Below are 19,896 nucleotides of genomic sequence, written 5' to 3'. Positions count from 1 at the left end.
ATAGGAACGATCGGACAATTTTTACGAAAAAATGCTAACTTTTTCAGTTTTAAACAGAATTTGATCAAATTTGAGATTTAGCCATTTGAATATGTATATTATTCTACAATTTTGTGTTAAATTTTACGAAAATCGGACTTCTAGATCATATAGGTGCAATACAAACGAGGATATAGAGGAAAAGGCGAAATGTAAAGGTGTAAATATAATATGAAAAGGTGAATGAAATGAAAGCAGGCATAACTCCATTGTTTCTTAACATAAATATATATAATTTTAATTGTATTGGTTTCTAGTCATCGAAGTTCTATCTGCAAGGGTATATAAACTTCGGCGTGCCGACTTTAGCTTCCTTTCTTGTTTTTTTTAATGTAGTCCCTATTTGTCTTAGTCGAATTTTACTTCCCCTATTGCTATGTATATTGTTGACGAAAATAAGATATTTTTTCGTACCGATTTATTGACGAAACACTTGGAACGTTATCCTGTGAGCATATTGCCTCGGCCAATAACCGGTCCCGGATCTCCCAGGCAAACATTGTTGGATTCTCGCGTTTATAATTCGCAATAGCGTCCACAACGGGCGGTGTGGCGACCTTTGGCTTGGAACCGCCAATGACGCCGGCCTTAAAGCTACCAGTCTCATAATATCTGAAAAAAAAAAAAAATTATATATGAATTAATTAATTTAGTTGTTGTACTTATCGTTACTCTATCTTAAACCAATTTCTCTGCCCTCAATTTGCCGTCACATATTTCTTTAAATCAAAACGAATCTGCCGTTTTCGTGAGCCTTTTTGATTTTCCTGAGATTGAGTAATGGAATAGTAATCTAACAGTCGTGAGTTAGAGCCCAACTTGTTAAAATTTTGTTTTAGAATTGTGAGTATGACTAAAAGCTCTTGTATAATAATTTTCGCACAATTTAGTTTTCACGTTTTCAATTACAGAAGCAAATGAAACAAGGAGGGAAGCTAACTGCGTTACATTTACTTATAGATAGACAGTTTTCAATTTTCCTCTACATTTTACGATCGTCTCATACAAAATGACTATATCTCAAATCAGATAGTAATAAATTGAAAAATGCAAAGTTCTAATTTTTTCTTAAAATTTGTCGATTATTCCTATGGCATAGTAAATAAATAGTAGTCCGAATATATAGAAGACTAACTGCTGTTTTATTCCCTGCTGTACCACATGACATCAATAGGCCATTGTCATCAACAATTCGTCAACGTGCCGACTGCGACTTCTACTGAGATGACGCTCTCAGGCGGCAATCGTGTCAAACCCGGCCCGATTTGCTCTCGGTTGATGAAACGTTGATGAAAATAAGGCCGAAACACATAAGCCTTTCATCAGTAAAAATAGAGCAATATATAGGGTTATTGGTATAGCAGTAAAAGCATATGAAAATAATCAAATTATATGAAAATTATTTTATGCGAGGAAAAACTAAAAGTAAAAATTAAAAATTACGAACTTGATTATACAATTAACAGCGAATTATATTTTTAAGTGCATAAAAAAGGACCACATAAAATATTTTCGACCTAAATGTTGATGAATTGTTGATGACATATTGATGAATCGTTGATTGTTGATGAATTACTGATGAATGGTACTGCAGGGTTCAGGCAGCTTTGAGAGACTGAGAGACTATATTGCGTAGAAAGGAAGAGTTAGACAAAAAGAAAACTAATAAAACAGTATAAAATATTATTGTAATAATTTGCTTTTGTTTCAATTTCAACATTATTTTAAATCGCATAAATAACAAATCAATATGAAGAGAAAAACAACGAAGTAATGTACATTACATTTACCTATAATTATTTGAACTACTGTCTTACAGTTACAGCGAAGTGTGTGGTATAGTAATCTAATTTGCTCTACCATCAGTAAGTTAGAAACTGCTTAATAAAATTATAATACAACACAAGGGTATAGTATAGGCGGCAGTTTATAAACAATATTTACTTTAATGTGGATATCTTGCTTGGAAATATGCACCGCGCCCAAGCGTCTCAAAAATAAAGAATCGTCAGACTTCTTTATTATCTAACATCTAATACTTGAAGACTACAAAAAATCGAACATACATTAAATTAAAGATTGGTAGTCCCCCCAAGTCATTTTGTTCTTCATTATTCCAAATTACCTCGATAGTATCTTGGACACACAGCCATGGCTCACACGTAACTGTCGTGATATGTCGCAGGGACGGACGCCGTTATGAGCCAACTCCACAATGCGCTGGCGTACGACGTCGGGCAAAGGACGACCGTTAACGAATACGCCTCCCAATTGATTAACTCCTCCGTGACCTGTTGATAAATAAATTTGTATTTAGTAGGAATAATTTTAAACAGTTTTTTCATTTTTAACTGTATGTATTTAAAGTATATTTTATCATTATGAGAGAAAAAACACTTTCAAGCATAACACAGAAACCTTTACAAGTAGTTTAAAGTTCAACTATTTGAACGTAAAGCAACATTAGAATATTGGGACAAAGATTTGCATTGTCCGATTCTAAATATACGAAATAATAAGAACGTAGGTCGATAAATAAAATTAAAAAATTCTGAAATTCGGTGGGCACGATAACTCAAAATCTACATTTATAACTAAGTTTACCTAAAATATCTATGAAATCAATGCTTTTCACGTTTATTAAGAAAGTTAATCTTAAATGGAGTAATGCCAAGTCGCGCGAGTTTAGTTTAGTTTCCTTGGCAAATTTATGGGTAAGTGTGAACGGTAGATAATTGGCACACGTTTGAGATTTTTCTTCACAATTTTTTGGTCGAATTCTCCGTGGTCTTATAAACTTCTCCCTTAAATTAAGGCAGGACTTAAATTAAGAAAAGCAGAAAGGCTTTATGATTCTATAAAGTATGTACATATGTATGTACATATATATTCTTGATCTTGATATATAGTACTGAAACCAGTCTTTTAGTTTTGAAGCTATCTTTATAAAATGTTGTATATTTAAGTATAGATAGTGTTATCATTAGCATTGAAGTTGGAATGGGCTAGATCAGACGAGTATATCATATAACTGTCATAGATAGGATCGATCGGGTAATTAATTTTAAATAATTATAACTCAACATATTTTACTTGTACCCTGATATATGGGCATTTTTTATGACTATATCATAAGCTACCATTGATACTATCGACTCTAAAAATCTCCCCTTCGATTTTTGAACTGAATGAAACTTTTACCAGTTAGTCTTCTATATACTCTTCCTTGTATATGTATATGTAAGTATGGGCCGGAATGGAAGACTATATCATAACAAACAACTAATAAATTTTCATCAAATTGAGAGATATTTCCATTATTCTAGAACTTCGTTGAATTGCATGAAAGTCGGATGACTACTATTTTTGTTTATTCTTCAAAATTTATGTATTTGAATTTTAACTTATATTTCAAATCGTCCACAAATAAATACTATTCAATACCTAATTTTCGAGTTCGATAGTTTCATTCAGAAAATTCAGAGTTTCCGTAGAAACAGACAGACAGACGGACGGACATGGCCATGGCCGACACCGTCGAATGTTGATCAAGAATAGTCGGAAACGGCTCTTTCACTGCATTGTAATCTCCTGTCTACACTTTTAATACCCTGCAAGGGTATACAAGATATATGCATTAATGATGCCCATACATCAACCATTAAGCTACCCATGACTTATTTAAGCTTGGTGCTAACTTAAAATAAATATTTTTCAAGTTGCAAAACTCCGTATAAAAAAAAACGGAACATCTCTCGCTTGGGCGGGTACGAAATGTTGCTAGCGAAAAATGAAAAGCGTTGCCGGATCAAAAAAAAAAAACAGTTGTGATTGAGCGAGCGAAAAAATAATTTGAATATTTTTAAAGATGGAGGGAAATTTAAAAGATAAAAGCACTGTGTTCATGCACCGCTTTTTCTAGCTGGCAAGAAGAGCTTGAAATTATTAAGAGCATTAAGGACAAGGCCATGTTATAAGAGTTAATTGACAAAAGGCATTTAAAATAAGCCTTAAGCTATATAGCGGCGAATACATTAGCTTAACTGATTATTTACCGATTTTACTGATCGATGTAAAACTTTGACAACTATTCTTTAGATAGGTACAATAAAAATAATTACAAAATAAAATGGATTTTTTAAATATGTGTATATCCTCCCGTTTGTCTGAACTCAATCCAGTAATTAAGGAACACAGCCTTCTTGGTACCGCAAAAGCAAATTAATGAAATAATTGAGAATCCCACAGAGAAGTGACAGGATGTAAATGGGGTGGAAACACAAGTGCCATTTGCCATTGCCTTCCTCGCCGTCCTTTGCCTCGCCTTGCACAGTATGTTTTTCATTTAGTGTTTTAATTTTTAAAACGCGGCATATCTTTGTGTTGTGGCTTTATCTTTGTGTTTGATGTTGTTCCAAAAATAATTACTCGGATAATGGAATTTAAAAAAGCTGAAAATGTACCCCTTACTGTTTAGAATCTTGCTCGATGAAACCATTATATCCTTGCAGGGTATTATAATTTTAATCAGAAGTTTGCAACGCAGTGCAGGAGTCATCTCCGACCACCTACAGTACATATATATTTTGGATCAGCATCAACAGCCGAGTCGATCTAGCCATGTCCGTCTGTCCGTCGGTCCGTCGGTCCGTTTCTTCGCAAACTAGCTCTTCAGTTTTCAAGGTATCTCAATGAAACTTTGCAGTTAGTCTTTTTGAACTCTTACTCGTAAATACATGTATATGTTGGAACAGTCCGGATCAGACGACTATACCGTATAGCTGCCCTAGGAACGATCGGAAATTTTTAGAAAAAAAGTTATAATTTTTTCAGTTTTCAACATAGTTTTTTCAAATTATTTATATAGCCATTTTATATTAACCCATATATATGTATATTATATTACTATATCGTATACATATGTAGCTGCAATACAAAGGATCTTAAAAATAGAGGAAAGTGCAAAACTGTAAATGTAATATGTATAGGTAAATGGATTAAAAGCAATGTTTTTTAACATAAATATATCCAATTTATATTGCATTAATTCCTAGTAATCAAATTTCAATGTGTAAGGGTAACACACTTTGGCGTTCCGAAGGATTTTCTATGAAATATAAATGTTCTTTATCAGTATCAACAGCTGAAACGATCTACCCATGGAGTTCTATTTATTCCCTTTATCGGAATTTTCGCTGTTTATACGATTCGCATACTCAAAAATATACTTTTCGAAATGAAAGTCTGGCTTAGGCTTGATGTTTTCAATTATTCTGAATTGCTTTTTTCAAATTCGCGACTGGGACTGACATTAACAATAAACAGCTGAATAGTAAATCTCAAACACACTTCCAAAAACTACTTCAACATCGAATAGTCCTTCGCTCAGCAGGATATAAACTGCTGTGAATTTATGAACAAAAGACTATTGTTTGGTTTCGCACACAAGAAATACAAGGGATATTGTTACGGAAAACTGAACTGTCAATTTAACAAAGTATCTATTGACTTTTAATAATATAGAAATAACAAATACGAAATTGGTGTTGTCCTTTTTAGTTCATTTAATATAACGAGAACCCTAGACACGAAAAATCAAAGAGAAGTCTAACCTCGGCATGCGAAAGTTTGTTTCCCTTTGCCGTTTCAATTCGGTCACTCGGAATGGATCCATTTTGGACATAAAGAAATAACAATATAAACTCTAATCAATATCAATCATATGACATTAAAATGGAAATTAACAAGATAGAAAGCTGCAATTTAAATACCCTTGCACTTCGCGCTTGGATCAATAAACTTTGTCAAATGAAAACAAGAAAGAAAGCTAACTTCGGCACGCCGAAGTTTATATACCCTTGCAGATAGAACTTCTATGAATAGGAATCCATACAATAAAAATTATATATATTTGTGTTAAAAAACAATGAAGTAATACCTGCTTTCATTTCATTCACCTATACACATTATATTTGCAGTTTTACATACACAGATTTTCATTTTTCCTCTACATCAAACGATCGTTTGTATGGCACCTATATGATATAGTCGTCCGATTTTCATGAAATTTAACCCAAAATTTAAGACTTAAATAAAATGGCTATACCTCAAATTTGATGAAAATCAGCTGAAAACTGAAAAAGTTATAATTTTAATTGTAATAATTTCTCTATCGTTCCTATGGGAGCTATATGATATAGTAGTCCGATTTTCATAAAATTTTATGCAAATTTGTAGAGTATAGTAAATTGGCTATATCTCAAATTTGATCCAATTCTATTGAAAACTGATAAAGTTAAAATTTTTTTTGGAAAAATGTTCCGATCATTCCAATGGCAGCTATATGATATAGTCGTCCGATCCGGTCCGATCCGGCCCGTTCCGACTTATATACGAGTGAGAGTATATAGAAGACTAACTACAAAGTTTCATTCAGATAGCTTCAAAACTGAGATTTTAACAGATTTGCATATAATTTCAAATGTAATTATTTCGAACTATGCAAGAGCTTCAGATTTAATTTTATGAATATCGGACAACTATACAAACGATTGTTAGAGAATGAGGGAAACGAAGAACTGTGAATGTAAAACTGTAAACTGTATATATATATTATATAATCGGCCCTCGCCTATGAAACATGTGATCTCCTTACTTTTTAACATGTTTATGTTTCTATAAACTCTAACCTGTTAATTATTTATATGAAGAAACTTTTCTAATTTAACACCAACTTAAAATTTTGAAAATGTGAACGTTATGCATTTATTAAACGCACATACACAAGTCATAATAACTTTTGCTTAATTTTAAACAAAATGTATGAAACTTTAATAAAAACAGACCAAATTTGAACAGTAATTTTTTTCTTAAATTTATGTACTGAATCCATGTTTCGCTTAACACGAGAATTTCTAGTAATGAAACCGCCGTGTGAAGCGAGCGCCAAGTATATTTTTAAGTGAATTAAATTATTATTAAATTTAAATTAATTAATTTAATTTTATTTAATTATGTATGAAAATTTCGGCGTGCCGAAGTTAGCTTCTTTTTTTGTTTAAATCAAAGCTCACTCGACCTCGGGTCTGGAGATGCTGGAATATTCATTAACTGGATGTACTCCGTTGCTAAACAAATAAACAACACTTTTTTTAAATCGAAATCAAATACTGAAAGATGGGAATTGAAAAACAATAACAATTATTGCCCTGAATCATATTTTGCACGAGGATTCCGCTGCAACCAAACACAAAAATAAAGCTAGAGCGACAACATTGAAAAAAATACAAATGTATACATATATAAAAAAAATTGATCTATGTGGAATTGAGATCTGCTACAAACTTATCGAAAAATCACTGGGTAGATAATGATTAGCTTAAGTTGTGCTGTGAACAGATGCGTAAACAATTACACTGATGTACATATGTATGCTATGTATTTGTATATAGTATTATTACATGTATAATATTCCATCATATTTTGGTTGTATCGATAGGCCGTGGATAAGTCCATGTTTTGATTCGCTTTAATATAAATTGAAACTTTTACTGTATTGAATTATTTATTTTTAAATTTACTATCACAAAATCTGAAAACGTGTAGTACGAGCACAAATCACTATATCATTTTGATTTCCATTTTCAGCACTATTTTGTTTTATTTGATGTTATTTGAACATAATTTTTTCTGGTATTTTTGTCGATCTCGGGTGTAAGCGTTAAATTGTAAGCGTGACCGCAAACCGCAAACCGTAACCGCAACCGATGATGGTGAGCCCGAACCTGTAATCGATGCCGAGATACGAGATACAAGCCAAAAGAAATCCTCCTGCGAACGAGTGTTCTGATTGACGTTACGGCGATGTCCTAGAGAGCGCGGAGAGTTTTGATTTTCCGTTTCTGTCGCAAACTTCTTTGCATAAAAGTAAAAAGAGCACCGAGCCTTATCGGTTCTATAACCTATTCTTGGCTTTTCATTCTTCTTCTATTGTGTTTTTCTTATTACAGAAATTAGTTTTCTCTTTCATTTTGGGCTGCCTGCCGTAAAATATTGCTAACCATTTTTTCCACACAGTTTACTGTTTAGCCGCAAGAGATTCTGCGCATCGCCTTTACTTATTCTTATCTATATTTTCGTGTGCACGCGCGGGCGTTTCGTGGTCCTTGGTGTTTTTTACGCTTCCCAACAACCAACACCAACCAGCGATCCGTAACGTCTCAAACCCCGTAACGCCTGTGTCTGTCATCTCACAAAGGAGACTCTGCGAACCGACCAATGAAGATAGAGACGCAAATATCAGAATTTCAGAACAGGAGAGAGAGAGAGTCGGTAACGGAGAACGGTAAGTATCTCCATCTGCTGCGGATGCTTTTTCGGCCAACCAATCCATAGGCTCATGGTTGCAGCAGAGATGCCAAGACCAAGAGCCAAAAAATAAAGTTAGGAACGTTGAAAAAGATGTTTGTATTTTATTTATGTCAAAAATTGAGGCATGTAATCCACAATTACAACTGGGAAACAACATCAATTTTTAGTTAAATTCCAACTTCCAAAATATATTCACTGTCGGGCTACAACACCGCATCTCTAACTGAGAAAAAGATAAAGAAGCAAAAGGCAAAAGATTCAAGAGTGGAATGCAAGGGAGAGAGAAATCGGAAAGGGGCGTATACTACGAGAATCCCACCAATAGAAGATAAGGAAGGCGGCCAGGCCGATATATCTGCAAATCGGTAGCCAATCACGGCGCACGCACAGCACACACCTTTCCCTTTCTGTCCGCCACTTAAGTTCGCGCATTCTTCGGCTCTTTCGACGTCCCTTTCCCACACACACACCCTAGAACTGGGAGTGTGAATTGCTGCTCACGCTGTCTGCCTCGCACTTATCACGCGGCCGTGTCCATCACTTAATTCACGCACTTTTTTGTAATCCACATAGATAAAAATTGTTCGTTGGCTGAATCTGAAGCACCTTATCAGTAACTTGACTGTAAAATTGTGCTGTGTGTGAATGGACAGTTTAAACTTTACCACGGTAAATAGATACAGCTGCGGTCAAAATAATGGCAATAAGGACGTGGCTTTTTAATCGGATGCAAAATATCTACATACATATGTAAGTATGTATGTAGTTCGAGTGTGCCTTTGTTACCAAAATACAAAATATATACATATGGATGTATAATGTACATATGTATGTATGAATCTAAGAAAAACAAGAAAGGAAGCCAACTGTGGCACGCCGAAGTTTGCATACCCTTGCAGATTACAAGTAGATCATTAATAATTTATGCAATATGAATAATAAGCATTTAAGTTAAAAAACATTCATTACAGTCACACCTATACATACTATAATAAAAATGTTACAATCACAGATTTGCATTGCCCTCTAAATTAAAGATATCATAGCTATATGATAAAGCTTGTCGATTTTTATGAATTGAAAAACTAAATTAAAATTTTTAAATAATACACAAGGGCTATATCTTGATGAACATATTTTGAAAACTAAAAAAAAGTTATAATTTGTTTCTAAATTACAGAAAATTGATAAATCGAACGACTATTTCATATATGGAGCTACCATAGAAACTATGATTAAGTGAAGAGGAAAATACAAAACTGTTAATGTAAAACTGGATAGTAGACATTACTTTGTGTGTTTTTTGACATAAACAAATATAAGATATATTTTATTAATTATATACAATCGAATTGCAAGGGTATACAAACTTCAGCGTGCCACAATTAGCCTCCATTAATTCCTGTTTTATTTTTTCGGTTTTAGTTTTCTTATCGATTTATGCTGATCAATACACTGTCTTGCTAACTTTTGGCCAAAAGTAAAATTGAAATAAAAATCTGCGGTGAGTTTGAGTGCTCTTGTAATAGCAAAACTTTTACGATTTTGCTTAAATCTAACCTCGAATTCAATATTATAGTTTAACACGTCTAAATCGACTCGGCTGGTTATTGATTTGGTTTTATTGTCATAAAAAGTTAATAGTCTGAAAATTTAAAACAAATTTTATGCACAAGCATGGTAGTCCGTAAAAATGTCCTTAAAGAAGATGAATTTCGTACAATTATATAATTTCAGCTGTCAAATAAATCAATGAAAACCATAATAAAGGAATGAAGTTAATCGAAAGCATATTTAAGTTTACAGTCCAAAGAGGGTTTATTTTACTTTTACCAAAGTTGCACTTGGAAATATGTACAACGTAAATATGTATCCATGAATATGTGTATAAGAATGGAGGAATGTTGAATAGGCAACTGGAAATTAATTAATTAATTAATCGCTTCTCTGCAATAAAAGTAACACTTTTTGTAGTCGTCTTGCTGGTTCTCTTACAATGATGCTTATTTTAATTTTATCAAAAAGTCGTTAGTTCCAGGGCTACATAGTTTGAAGTTTTCTGCCTAAAGCTTTTGTTTTTTAGAGGTTATGGGCGCGGTACGCCCAGATTCCCGTAGGTTTAATACTGCTTGTTGAATATCTTTGAACGGAGTTGTGAGTTTAGGTACGTAATATATGTATCAGACGCGTTTCGAACTCTAAAACTGGAACTGGAGATTTTGATGCATCGTAATCAGCCGGAAATCAATTCAAAATGCGGTTTTATGCTTTTGTTTCATCACATTGGGCTTAGTAACCATATACACTTGCCTTGGGAGAATAAATCGTCATCTTAGAATTAAACTTCCCCTGGACCCAAGACTCCTCTAGTGACTTAATTTCGTCCATTGATAAATAAAAGATATGAAAGAAGTCCAGGAAACCGGCCTTGTGGTCGAAGTAAGTTTTTTTCAATTACGAGGGATACTTGAGCCTATTCCAACAGAAAGCCACAACTCAGAAAATTGATCAGGTGGCGTGGCGGTCAGTTTGTGTTGTGTGAACAATTGTAACAGAGGAAATGGCAAAAAGAAATCAGGTGTCCAGTGACGAATGCATATACATTAACGTATACATGTATATTTATTCACTACTCGGTCGGTCCCACGGTACTCGTTAAGACAACAGAAATAGTTTATGTATGTACAAATACATTTCCTACGCAATTAATATGAATTTACAGGAATGAAACTGCTTTCTAGTATAATAAAGTTATGCATATATAAAAGAAAAAAGGAAAAATTTGAATACTCCGCAGGAGTATTTCTTAAACATACAAATGTACAAGTACATATATTTTTCTTTTTAAAGAGCACGTCAGAGTATCATTTTGTGAATAATCCAACGGAGTATAACAATCCCATAATAGGAAAAAAGAAAGAGAATTAGAAGCTAGTCTTCTTTCAATTCAATTCAAAATACATTCTTGAACTGATTCAAAACCGAACTGTTGTACTATATAGTTATACCAAAGATGTATAAGTATAAGATTAGTAAAGTTAAAAAGATTATAAAGTTATTAAGTTATAAAGTCTTTGGTTATACATGGAGGTTTTTTAGAACTGTCGTCAGTTTCTTAATGGTCCAAACCTATGAAAGTATACAAACTTCGACATGCCGAAGGTAATTTCTGATTATATTTAGGAAGTTAACTTATTTTACTTAGTTTCAACCTACCATCGCCTGAAATACTGCCTTGAGAACTGTGGGAATCTTCTGAAATGACAAATTTATATAGATACATTAATCGGAATTTGAAAATGTAACATATTACAGTTCCATATTTGTACGTTATAGGTGTATGAATGTGTAAATACCTGCCCCGTTTTGTACATCATTCATAGCTGATATCCATCCATCGACTCCCTGAGTATTTGTCATGAAATTGTTGTTTACAATTGGCGGCGTTGCACTCAATATCCGTGTTGAATATTCATCGAACTTGTTCGGCACTGTAGAGTCGAAGGAGATAGAAAAATTAAAATTAGAAGAGTTGCAAATATACATCTGCATGTACATACATATGTACGTATGATAAGCGGAAAATAAAAGTCGTGTACATTGAAACATTCCTTATACTCCACACACAAATTCCGTGACTTGAAATGGTCTCCTTCCTTTTCCTCTTAATTTCGTTTTCAAGAAATTTGAACATGAATCGAAAAGAATCGCGAAGAAGAATAGCTTTTCTGCTGTTTATGCTGTTTATGCTGTTTTTCGCTGGACGGGGAAGGAAAGGTGTATTGCTCTTGTTATTTTCCTAGCCCCAACCTTTTTCAAGGAAGCCATTGTTCTTGAATGTGAGCATTCTCCCTTTTTAATCTAAAGAACTAGGAATAATGTTAATCAAATGAAAATGTAATCCTTTTGTTCAACTGAAGGGTCTTTGACCCGATCCGATGTATGTACATACATACATTTATTCTTGATCAGCACAACTGCTAGATTGATTTGGCTGTTGACCGCCTTGTCCGTCTGTCCGATTAAATGCAAAATAGTCCCTCAAATCCAAGGCTACCTAAATGAAACTTTTCAGTTGGATCGGGCCAGATCGGACGACTATATCATATACCTGTCATCGGATTGATCGCCAAATTTTAAGAAAAAACTAGAAAGGAATCCCACTTTGGCAAGCCGAAGTTTGCATACCCTTGCAGGTTGCAATTCGATAGTAAATAATGAATATAGTATAAATTTATGTTAGATGCAACGAAGTAACTCCTACTTTCACTACATTCACCTATACACTATATATTTACAGTTGGAGTTTTACATTCACGGATTTGCATCTTCCTCCTCATTAAATTTATTGATTTCTTGACGGTTCTTTGACATACAATTAAAATCGAAATTCTTGAATAACAAAATGGATAAACCTCAAATTAGACGAATATATTGAAAGCTAGAAATGCTTGAATTTTAACAAGATATGAAGCTTACTTCAGCACGCCGAAGCTTGTATACCCTTGCAGATTGAAATTTGATCGCTAGGAATTAATGCAATATAAATTTTAAACCGAAATTCTAGAGTTATAGAAAATTACTATTTATAAAATTATACATTTTTATTGTATTAATTGTATTGTATATAGAAATATAATTGCAAAGTAGCATAGAAGCGGGCAGACGGACTGACGAACGGACAGACTAACATGGCTGGATCGACTCGGCTGTTGATGCTGATCAAAAATACTTTATATGGTCGGAGATGACTCCTTCACTGCGTTTCAAACTTCTGACTCAAATTACAATATCCTGCCAGGGTATTAAAATATTGCGATCGATCTTATGTCAGCTATATAATCAAGTCCTTCGATCCGGACCGCTCTGACTTACATTTCTAACTGCAGATAGCTTTGAGGGGGAAGACCACCCTGAACGCATAAAAATTGGAGGGTTTTCAAAAAATTCATTCTGACAAATTTATTAAGAATACAACCTTTTATTTATTAGTACAACAAAGTACTTATGTTCAAATAAAAAATACTTATTGAAAGAAAAAAATATTTACGAATGGCGGAAATGGTTATATGGTGTACATGCTGTCCAGCAGTTTTTGAGAAATCATGTACACTGTTAAAAAAAAAACGTAGTTTTGAGAAAAACGCAATAGGAGATAAAGAAAGTACACTAAGGTATACCGGCAGAGCTCACTTCTAATGGCTGTAGAGTCCAAATGTATTGAGATATTTTTAAGCCCGATGTCTTAAAATGACCTTATGAATATCGGCCTCAAAATTAGGTAAAAAAATGGATTTTTAAAAATGTCAGGGTGGTCTACCCCCTTAAGGATTAGGGGGAATAGTTTGCACACAACCGGACTGATGGACATGGCTAGATTGACTTGGCTATTGATGCTGATTAAGAATATATACAAATATTTTAAAACTCATTAAAACTTTAATACTCTGCACGCGTATAAAACAGCATATTTTTATATTCTACCCAACTCTATTAATTGAATTAAATTTGCATTTATTAATTTTACATATTACATATATTATTGATTGGCAACAAACGCCGAATCGACGTACATAATTATGTCTGGGGTAGTTTTCTACATACATATCTATATTTTTTGAAAATGGTATATAGAACTGTAAATAGATTTTAAAACTAATTCAAACTTAAAACGTTACTTACTTTTTCCTTTTTCATCTATTTGCGGTGGGACATAGACGTTGTGCTGTTGGTGATCATGAAGCAGGCTCACACCGTCATTGGGAATGCTCTGCAAAGTGTGTAATGTAGGAGTATCGACCTGAGACTGATGCTGTGACAACTGATGTTGATGATGCTGCAGATGCGAGTTGTGATTGTGCTCAGAGTTGAGTGTCTGTTCTTGTGCACTGTGAAGATTCGGGCTCTGATGGTGAACTATTCGGTGTTGAAGCTGATGTGAGAGTGACGACCCGGCGAGCCCATGGCCAAGATGGTGCGGTGATGATGTTTGCATATCCATTATAAACATCAGAAGCTGAAAAGGCAGTTCGAAACAAAAACGAAAATATAATTTTGTGGGGAGAAACTAACAGTAACAGTTAACAGTATCCCTAATAAAGTAGGTTTACGAAAATAACAAAAAGTAAGCGTCGGCCAATGAGCCGAATCAGAAACTAGATAAATTGTATGTAGGGGTATATTGACCCTTGCAGGAAATCGAAATTTTAGTCAGAAGTTTGCTACCCAGTAGTTATTCAGTAGTTACACGGTTGCGCCGTATACCCTTGCAGGTTTCAATTCGATCATTAACAATTAATTCGACATAAATTATACAAAGTTATCTTAAGGTTACAGTTTAACACTAACTGTGTGCATTTTCTTCTATATTTAAAGATCATTTCTATGGCAGCTATATGTTTGAGTCTCCCGATTTTCATAAAATTAAATCAGAAATTCTAGAATAATATATATATATAATGCAATAACGGACATGCGAACGGAAAGACGGACTGTTGCTGCTTATCAAGAATAAATACATACACTCTTAAGGGTTGGAAATGACTCCTACTCCTGGTTAAAAATTTTAATGCACTGCAAGGGTATAGAAAAACCATAATCTTTTCGGTTTTTAGTATTTCTACTTATGTAATATGCAAAACTGCATATATAATTTGATGAATACATTTTTGTTTCCTACAAACTTTTTATTATAATAATGTATAACTGTAGTGTAGTAACTTGAACATTAGTGTGGGTATAAATTAATGTGATAAAAGTTGGCATTGCCTCGTTGCTTTTTTAACATCTATTTTTATAAACTATAATAAATTAGATAAAATTATTTTATCCGATTTTAAAACAAAGTTATTATGATGATTTGTATGATTTGTATAGGAAAAAATTAAACTTTTCAGTTTTCAACATATTTTTATCAAATTTGAAATAAAGGCATTTTGTAAAATTTAAAAATTTTTAATGTTTAACTGAATGTAAAGAAAGAAAGAAAAGTTTTTTAGCATAAATCTAAATATAATTTATATTGTATTTATAATTAATGAACGATTTGCTATCTGCAGGGCATACAAACTTCGGTGTGCCGAACTTGACGTCATTATTTGTTATAACTGATGTCAGTTGTTTCTCTCATTTGACCAAATTGCAAAATGGAAGCGTATACAAACTTCCCCTTGGCGAAGTTAACTTCCAGTCTTGTTATACTCTTGCAGGGTGTTACTACAATATTTTAGTCCGAATTTTGCAACGCAGTGAAGGAAACACTTCCGACCATATAAAGTATTTATGTAAATATATTCTTGATCAGCATCAATAGCTGAGTCGATTTAGCCATGTCTGTCTGTCCGTTCGTTTCTACGGTAACAAGTCTCTCAGAAGCTATCTAAATTTAACTTTGCAGTTAGTATTCTACATAATCTCACTCAAATGTACATACATACATATGTATGTCAGAACGGGCCGGATCGGAAACCTATATCATATATCATATACATAGCTGCCATGGAAACGATCGAAAATAAAAAAATGTATATATAACTTTATCAGTTTTCAACAGATTTAAAATAACTTAAGATATTATTTTTGTATTATTCTAGAATTTCGGTTTAATTTTATGAAAATCGGACAACTGCATCATATATACATCATGAATGTAAAACTGTAAATATCATATGTACAGGTGAATAAAATAAAATCAGGTATTCATTGTTTTCTAACATAAATATATATATAATTTATATTGTATTATTGCTTAGTGATCGAATTTCAAGCTACAAGGGTCAAGAAAGGTTTAAAGATTGTTATAATTTTGCTTAATATGTTTATATAAATACAATGTAATTTCTTGTATACCGTTTGACACGCTGCAATCGTATAGTGGTATTTCCATTTCCCGCTCATTTACCGGAAAAATAAATACATACAATATCGTTGTACATTTGTGTGGTCACGGCACCAGCTCTTCCCGGTTCCTTGGCAAGGTGCGCTCCTCCATAAACCCCGCGCAAACTCATTCACCTGTTCTTAATTGACCTTTTTGGGGTATCACACGCTTCACCCCTAAAAGTCATCCTTCACCGTAGGAAGGATCGAATGAGCGAGCGAGCCAAAAGGTACGAAGTCTAGGAAGACATCTGTTTTCTTTTCGGTCAGAATTTATTTTTCCCCAATAGACAGACAGTTACTTGCTGGTAGGACACATTTTAACAATACTTATGTTAATGATGTTAACAAATGTTTCGGGTTTTCTACGCCTATTTTGCACTGAACTTGATTGGGTTTCAGCATTAGTCAACTCAATGCGTTGTCCTTCCAAATTTTACTTTCTGAAATTCTACATCTCTCTGACGTTGTCCCTCTCTCAGCAGTGTTTTCCCAGTTACCAAGTTTGCCCGATAAATGCTCCTCTGATCTTGATAACATTTTAAACAGACCTCTGGAGATACAATTTACAATTTTGAATTGCAATTACACTGGACATAACTTGACTTGGCTTTCTTTGTCCATGAATCCCGGATTACCAACCCCTTAAAATTCCCAAGGAATGCGTTTTCTAACACACTGAACCTACACCAATAAGTAAACAAGAATCTTCTAACACAGGAAATAAAATACATGTTATTTTTACATGTAAATACATTACCATAAAGTCAGTATGTGTGGCATATACATATGGTGTCAAGGAGCTGTCTATATTACCAAGGGTTCAAGGCATGCCACATCACATAAGTTCACGGCCGTTTGTATTTAAGGTAAGGTTAGTTAGGTGTATCTTTTAGATACTATTACGCATACTATTACTAACTCTTCACATTCAATTCGAGGAAAATAAAAGTGGGAAAAAGAATCGCGTTTTCACACACTTCCCACCAAATAATAATGGCGTCAGACAACAGTCTACAAAAAACGGTGGAAAATAAGAAACCCAAGGTCAGGAGCGTGGGTACAGAAGATATTTATTCGAGTCAAGTATTGCGCCCCATCACGTCCGTTTAGTTTTTTTTTTTTCAAGACCCATATAAAAAATGTTAACTTAGCTCTAAAATATATACATGAGTAATATAAGCAAACCAATTTTACAAAAAACTCTACTAAAAGTAAGGCAAATGATACAATAAAATATATATATATATTTAACAAACAACTTTAATATAATTCAAGGGAAATATTTAAAACATTAAAGTAAAAATTAATACGGACATTCATTTTACAAAAAAAAAAAAATATATATTAACATCTTTTTAATCCAATAATTAACTTCAGTAGCATTTTTAATAAAATATTGTCAGTTTATATTATTGGTTTATTTTATTTTCTTACAATAAAAAAAATATATATTGATTAATGTACATATAGATTTTGTATATATGTATCTTGTTTTTGTTTTGCACAATTTACTTCACAATGCAAATCTTACGTCTACTATTCCAATATAAATTAAATTTTTTAAAATGACTTACCAACAATGGAATATATTTATCCAAATAATAATATTAATATCTTTTTAAACTAATTATTAATTTCAGTAGCATGTTTAAGTACTCCAAATTGTTGCAATTAATAATTGTGAGTACATTATGGATTTATTTGATTTGGTTATAATATAAAAAATATCGTTGATACATGTACATATGTGTTTGGATATATCTTGTTTTTGAATTGCACAAATTACTTCATAATGCGAATCTTTCTATACTCTTCCAACAAAGGTCACTACTTTGGCAGGCTTGAAGAGAACAGCGCTGCGCGTTCCACCTGTCGGAGTTCAGCGCGGGTTTTCACACAGGTGGACTGAGGATCGTTTGAACTGTACGCCAAGAGATCTCGAGCGAAACTAAATTGTTGAATGGTTAATGTGGACGGCGGAAGCCGTACGAACATACGTATACATACACATGTGTGTGTGTTTGTCTTTGAGTCGCGCTCAAAAACTTGGCCAAGACACGGCTTTTTACGGTTGGTCGGTTTTCGGTTCGCACTCAAAACCGACTGCCGCCGACTGCTCACAGATCGGTATACATACGTGAATATATGCATGTATATGTCTGTTCGTTGGCTTAAAGAGTCGAAGCTAGGCTTGCAAGAGATGCCAGTTTCTTCGAAACTAAAAAAGTAAAACAAGAAAGGAAGCTAACTTCGTCACGCCGAAGTTTGTTTACCCTTGCAGATTGAAACTCGATCCCTACGAATTTGCTTTCATTTCATTCATCTGCACATGTTATATTTACATTTTGACATTCACAGTTTTGCATGACAGCTATATGATATAGAAGTAAGATTTTTATAAAATTTACCATAAAATTCCATATGAATTTGATGAAAATATGGTAAAAACGCTTTTCCACTTATTAACATAATTTTTTATCTAAAAATTTTCCGATGATTATGGATGTATGCATGTAAGAGTATATAGAAGACTAACTGCAAAGTTTCATTGAGATAGCTTCACAATTAAGTAACAAGTTTGCTTAGAAACGGACAGACGGACATGGCTAGATCGACTCGGCTGCTGATGCTGACCAAGAATATACATACATATGTATGTACATACTTCTGCACTGCGTTGCCAACTTCTGACTGAAATTATAATACCCTGCAAGGGTATAAAGATATATTCTAACGTATGTATATATATATGTATGTGTGTAAATTGACTCAGTGTATATTGAAGATATACAATACAACACAGTTGTATTAAAAAAAGAAACCTTAACTGTATAAATTTAATTAAGTCCATATTTTATGGCTTAGATTTGTATACATTTTGGATATACATACATATGTACATATCAAACAGCCTAGCTCAGTTTAAGCTCATTTATAAGTACATCAAAGAAATTTTCCTGATACATCAATATTAACATCAACATCGATACATATATTTAAATATGATTAAAAATTTACAGATTCTGAATATAAAAGGGTAAAATCAATAGTATATCCGAAAAACGTCCAAATTGGCAGCACTGTTTGGCAGTATATACGATCACCGTATTAAAAAATGAGCGATTGAGAAAAGCACAAAAGGGAGAGCAGTGGGCAGAGGCCGAATGGAAAAGAGAACAGAGGGAGAAATGAGAGAAATTACTTATTCCCGTTTTTACTATGTGCATAGGTTTTTATGTACTACATATGACTGTATGTATGTATGTATGTATGTGTGATTCATTTAGTTGTTGTGTACTAATTTACGCTTTGGCCATAGAAATGCATACACATGTTTACTCTTATATCTTCATACATATATGTTCATACGTGTGTATTATGTAAACTTGAGTCGAAAAATATATGCTTAAACGTATGCTCATATATGAATGTACATTAACATACATATGTACATACATACATACATAAATTGCTTACCGGAAGTCAGCAGACTAACCATTCTACAAAAATACTGACACATTTTAAAGCTTTTAGGCATACTTAAGTACTCATTCGATATTCTGCAGCTTAGGTGTATGCTTATATGTATGTACAGAGGTAAGTACA

At 33.3% G+C, this 19,896-nt stretch overlaps 1 protein-coding gene and 1 long non-coding RNA gene across 9 annotated transcripts in view; one reads left to right on the top strand and one right to left on the bottom strand.

Annotated features, from left to right (window-relative positions):
- sv (paired box protein shaven) overlaps nt 1-18,243 on the bottom strand; it is a 32,485-nt gene extending 14,242 nt beyond the window's left edge. For 4 of the 8 annotated variants that reach the window (XR_015270262.1, XM_086826380.1, XM_020954323.2 and 1 more), the window contains exons 1-6: nt 17,865-18,243; nt 14,092-14,425; nt 11,766-11,900; nt 11,626-11,664; nt 2,165-2,330; nt 454-651 (exon numbers count right to left, since the gene is read on the bottom strand). Coding sequence is in view for 7 of the 8 variants with exons in the window: in XM_086826380.1 (XP_086682506.1) it covers nt 454-651; nt 2,165-2,330; nt 11,626-11,664; nt 11,766-11,900; nt 14,092-14,419 (866 nt within the window). In the remaining variant the exon portion in view is untranslated. Of the gene's footprint in view, nt 1-453; nt 652-711; nt 959-2,164; nt 2,331-7,499; nt 8,261-11,625; nt 11,665-11,765; nt 11,901-14,091; nt 14,426-17,864 lie in introns of those variants that run through there. The other 4 variants (XM_086826381.1, XM_020954325.2, XM_086826382.1 and 1 more) reach the window with 2 other exon arrangements.
- On the top strand, nt 9,023-15,360 carry LOC147644534 (uncharacterized). The gene is made up of 2 exons (XR_015270263.1): nt 9,023-9,159; nt 14,127-15,360. It is a non-coding gene; the product is annotated as an uncharacterized LOC147644534 (long non-coding RNA).
- Nucleotides 18,244-19,896: the final 1,653 nt, after the last annotated feature.

Source organism: Drosophila serrata, unplaced genomic scaffold, assembly GCF_035046125.1.
Source record: "Drosophila serrata isolate PLE 108 unplaced genomic scaffold, ASM3504612v1 contig_160, whole genome shotgun sequence".
Taxonomy (NCBI): domain Eukaryota; kingdom Metazoa; phylum Arthropoda; class Insecta; order Diptera; family Drosophilidae; genus Drosophila; species Drosophila serrata.
This window is presented reverse-complemented; position numbering and strand designations above follow the sequence as displayed.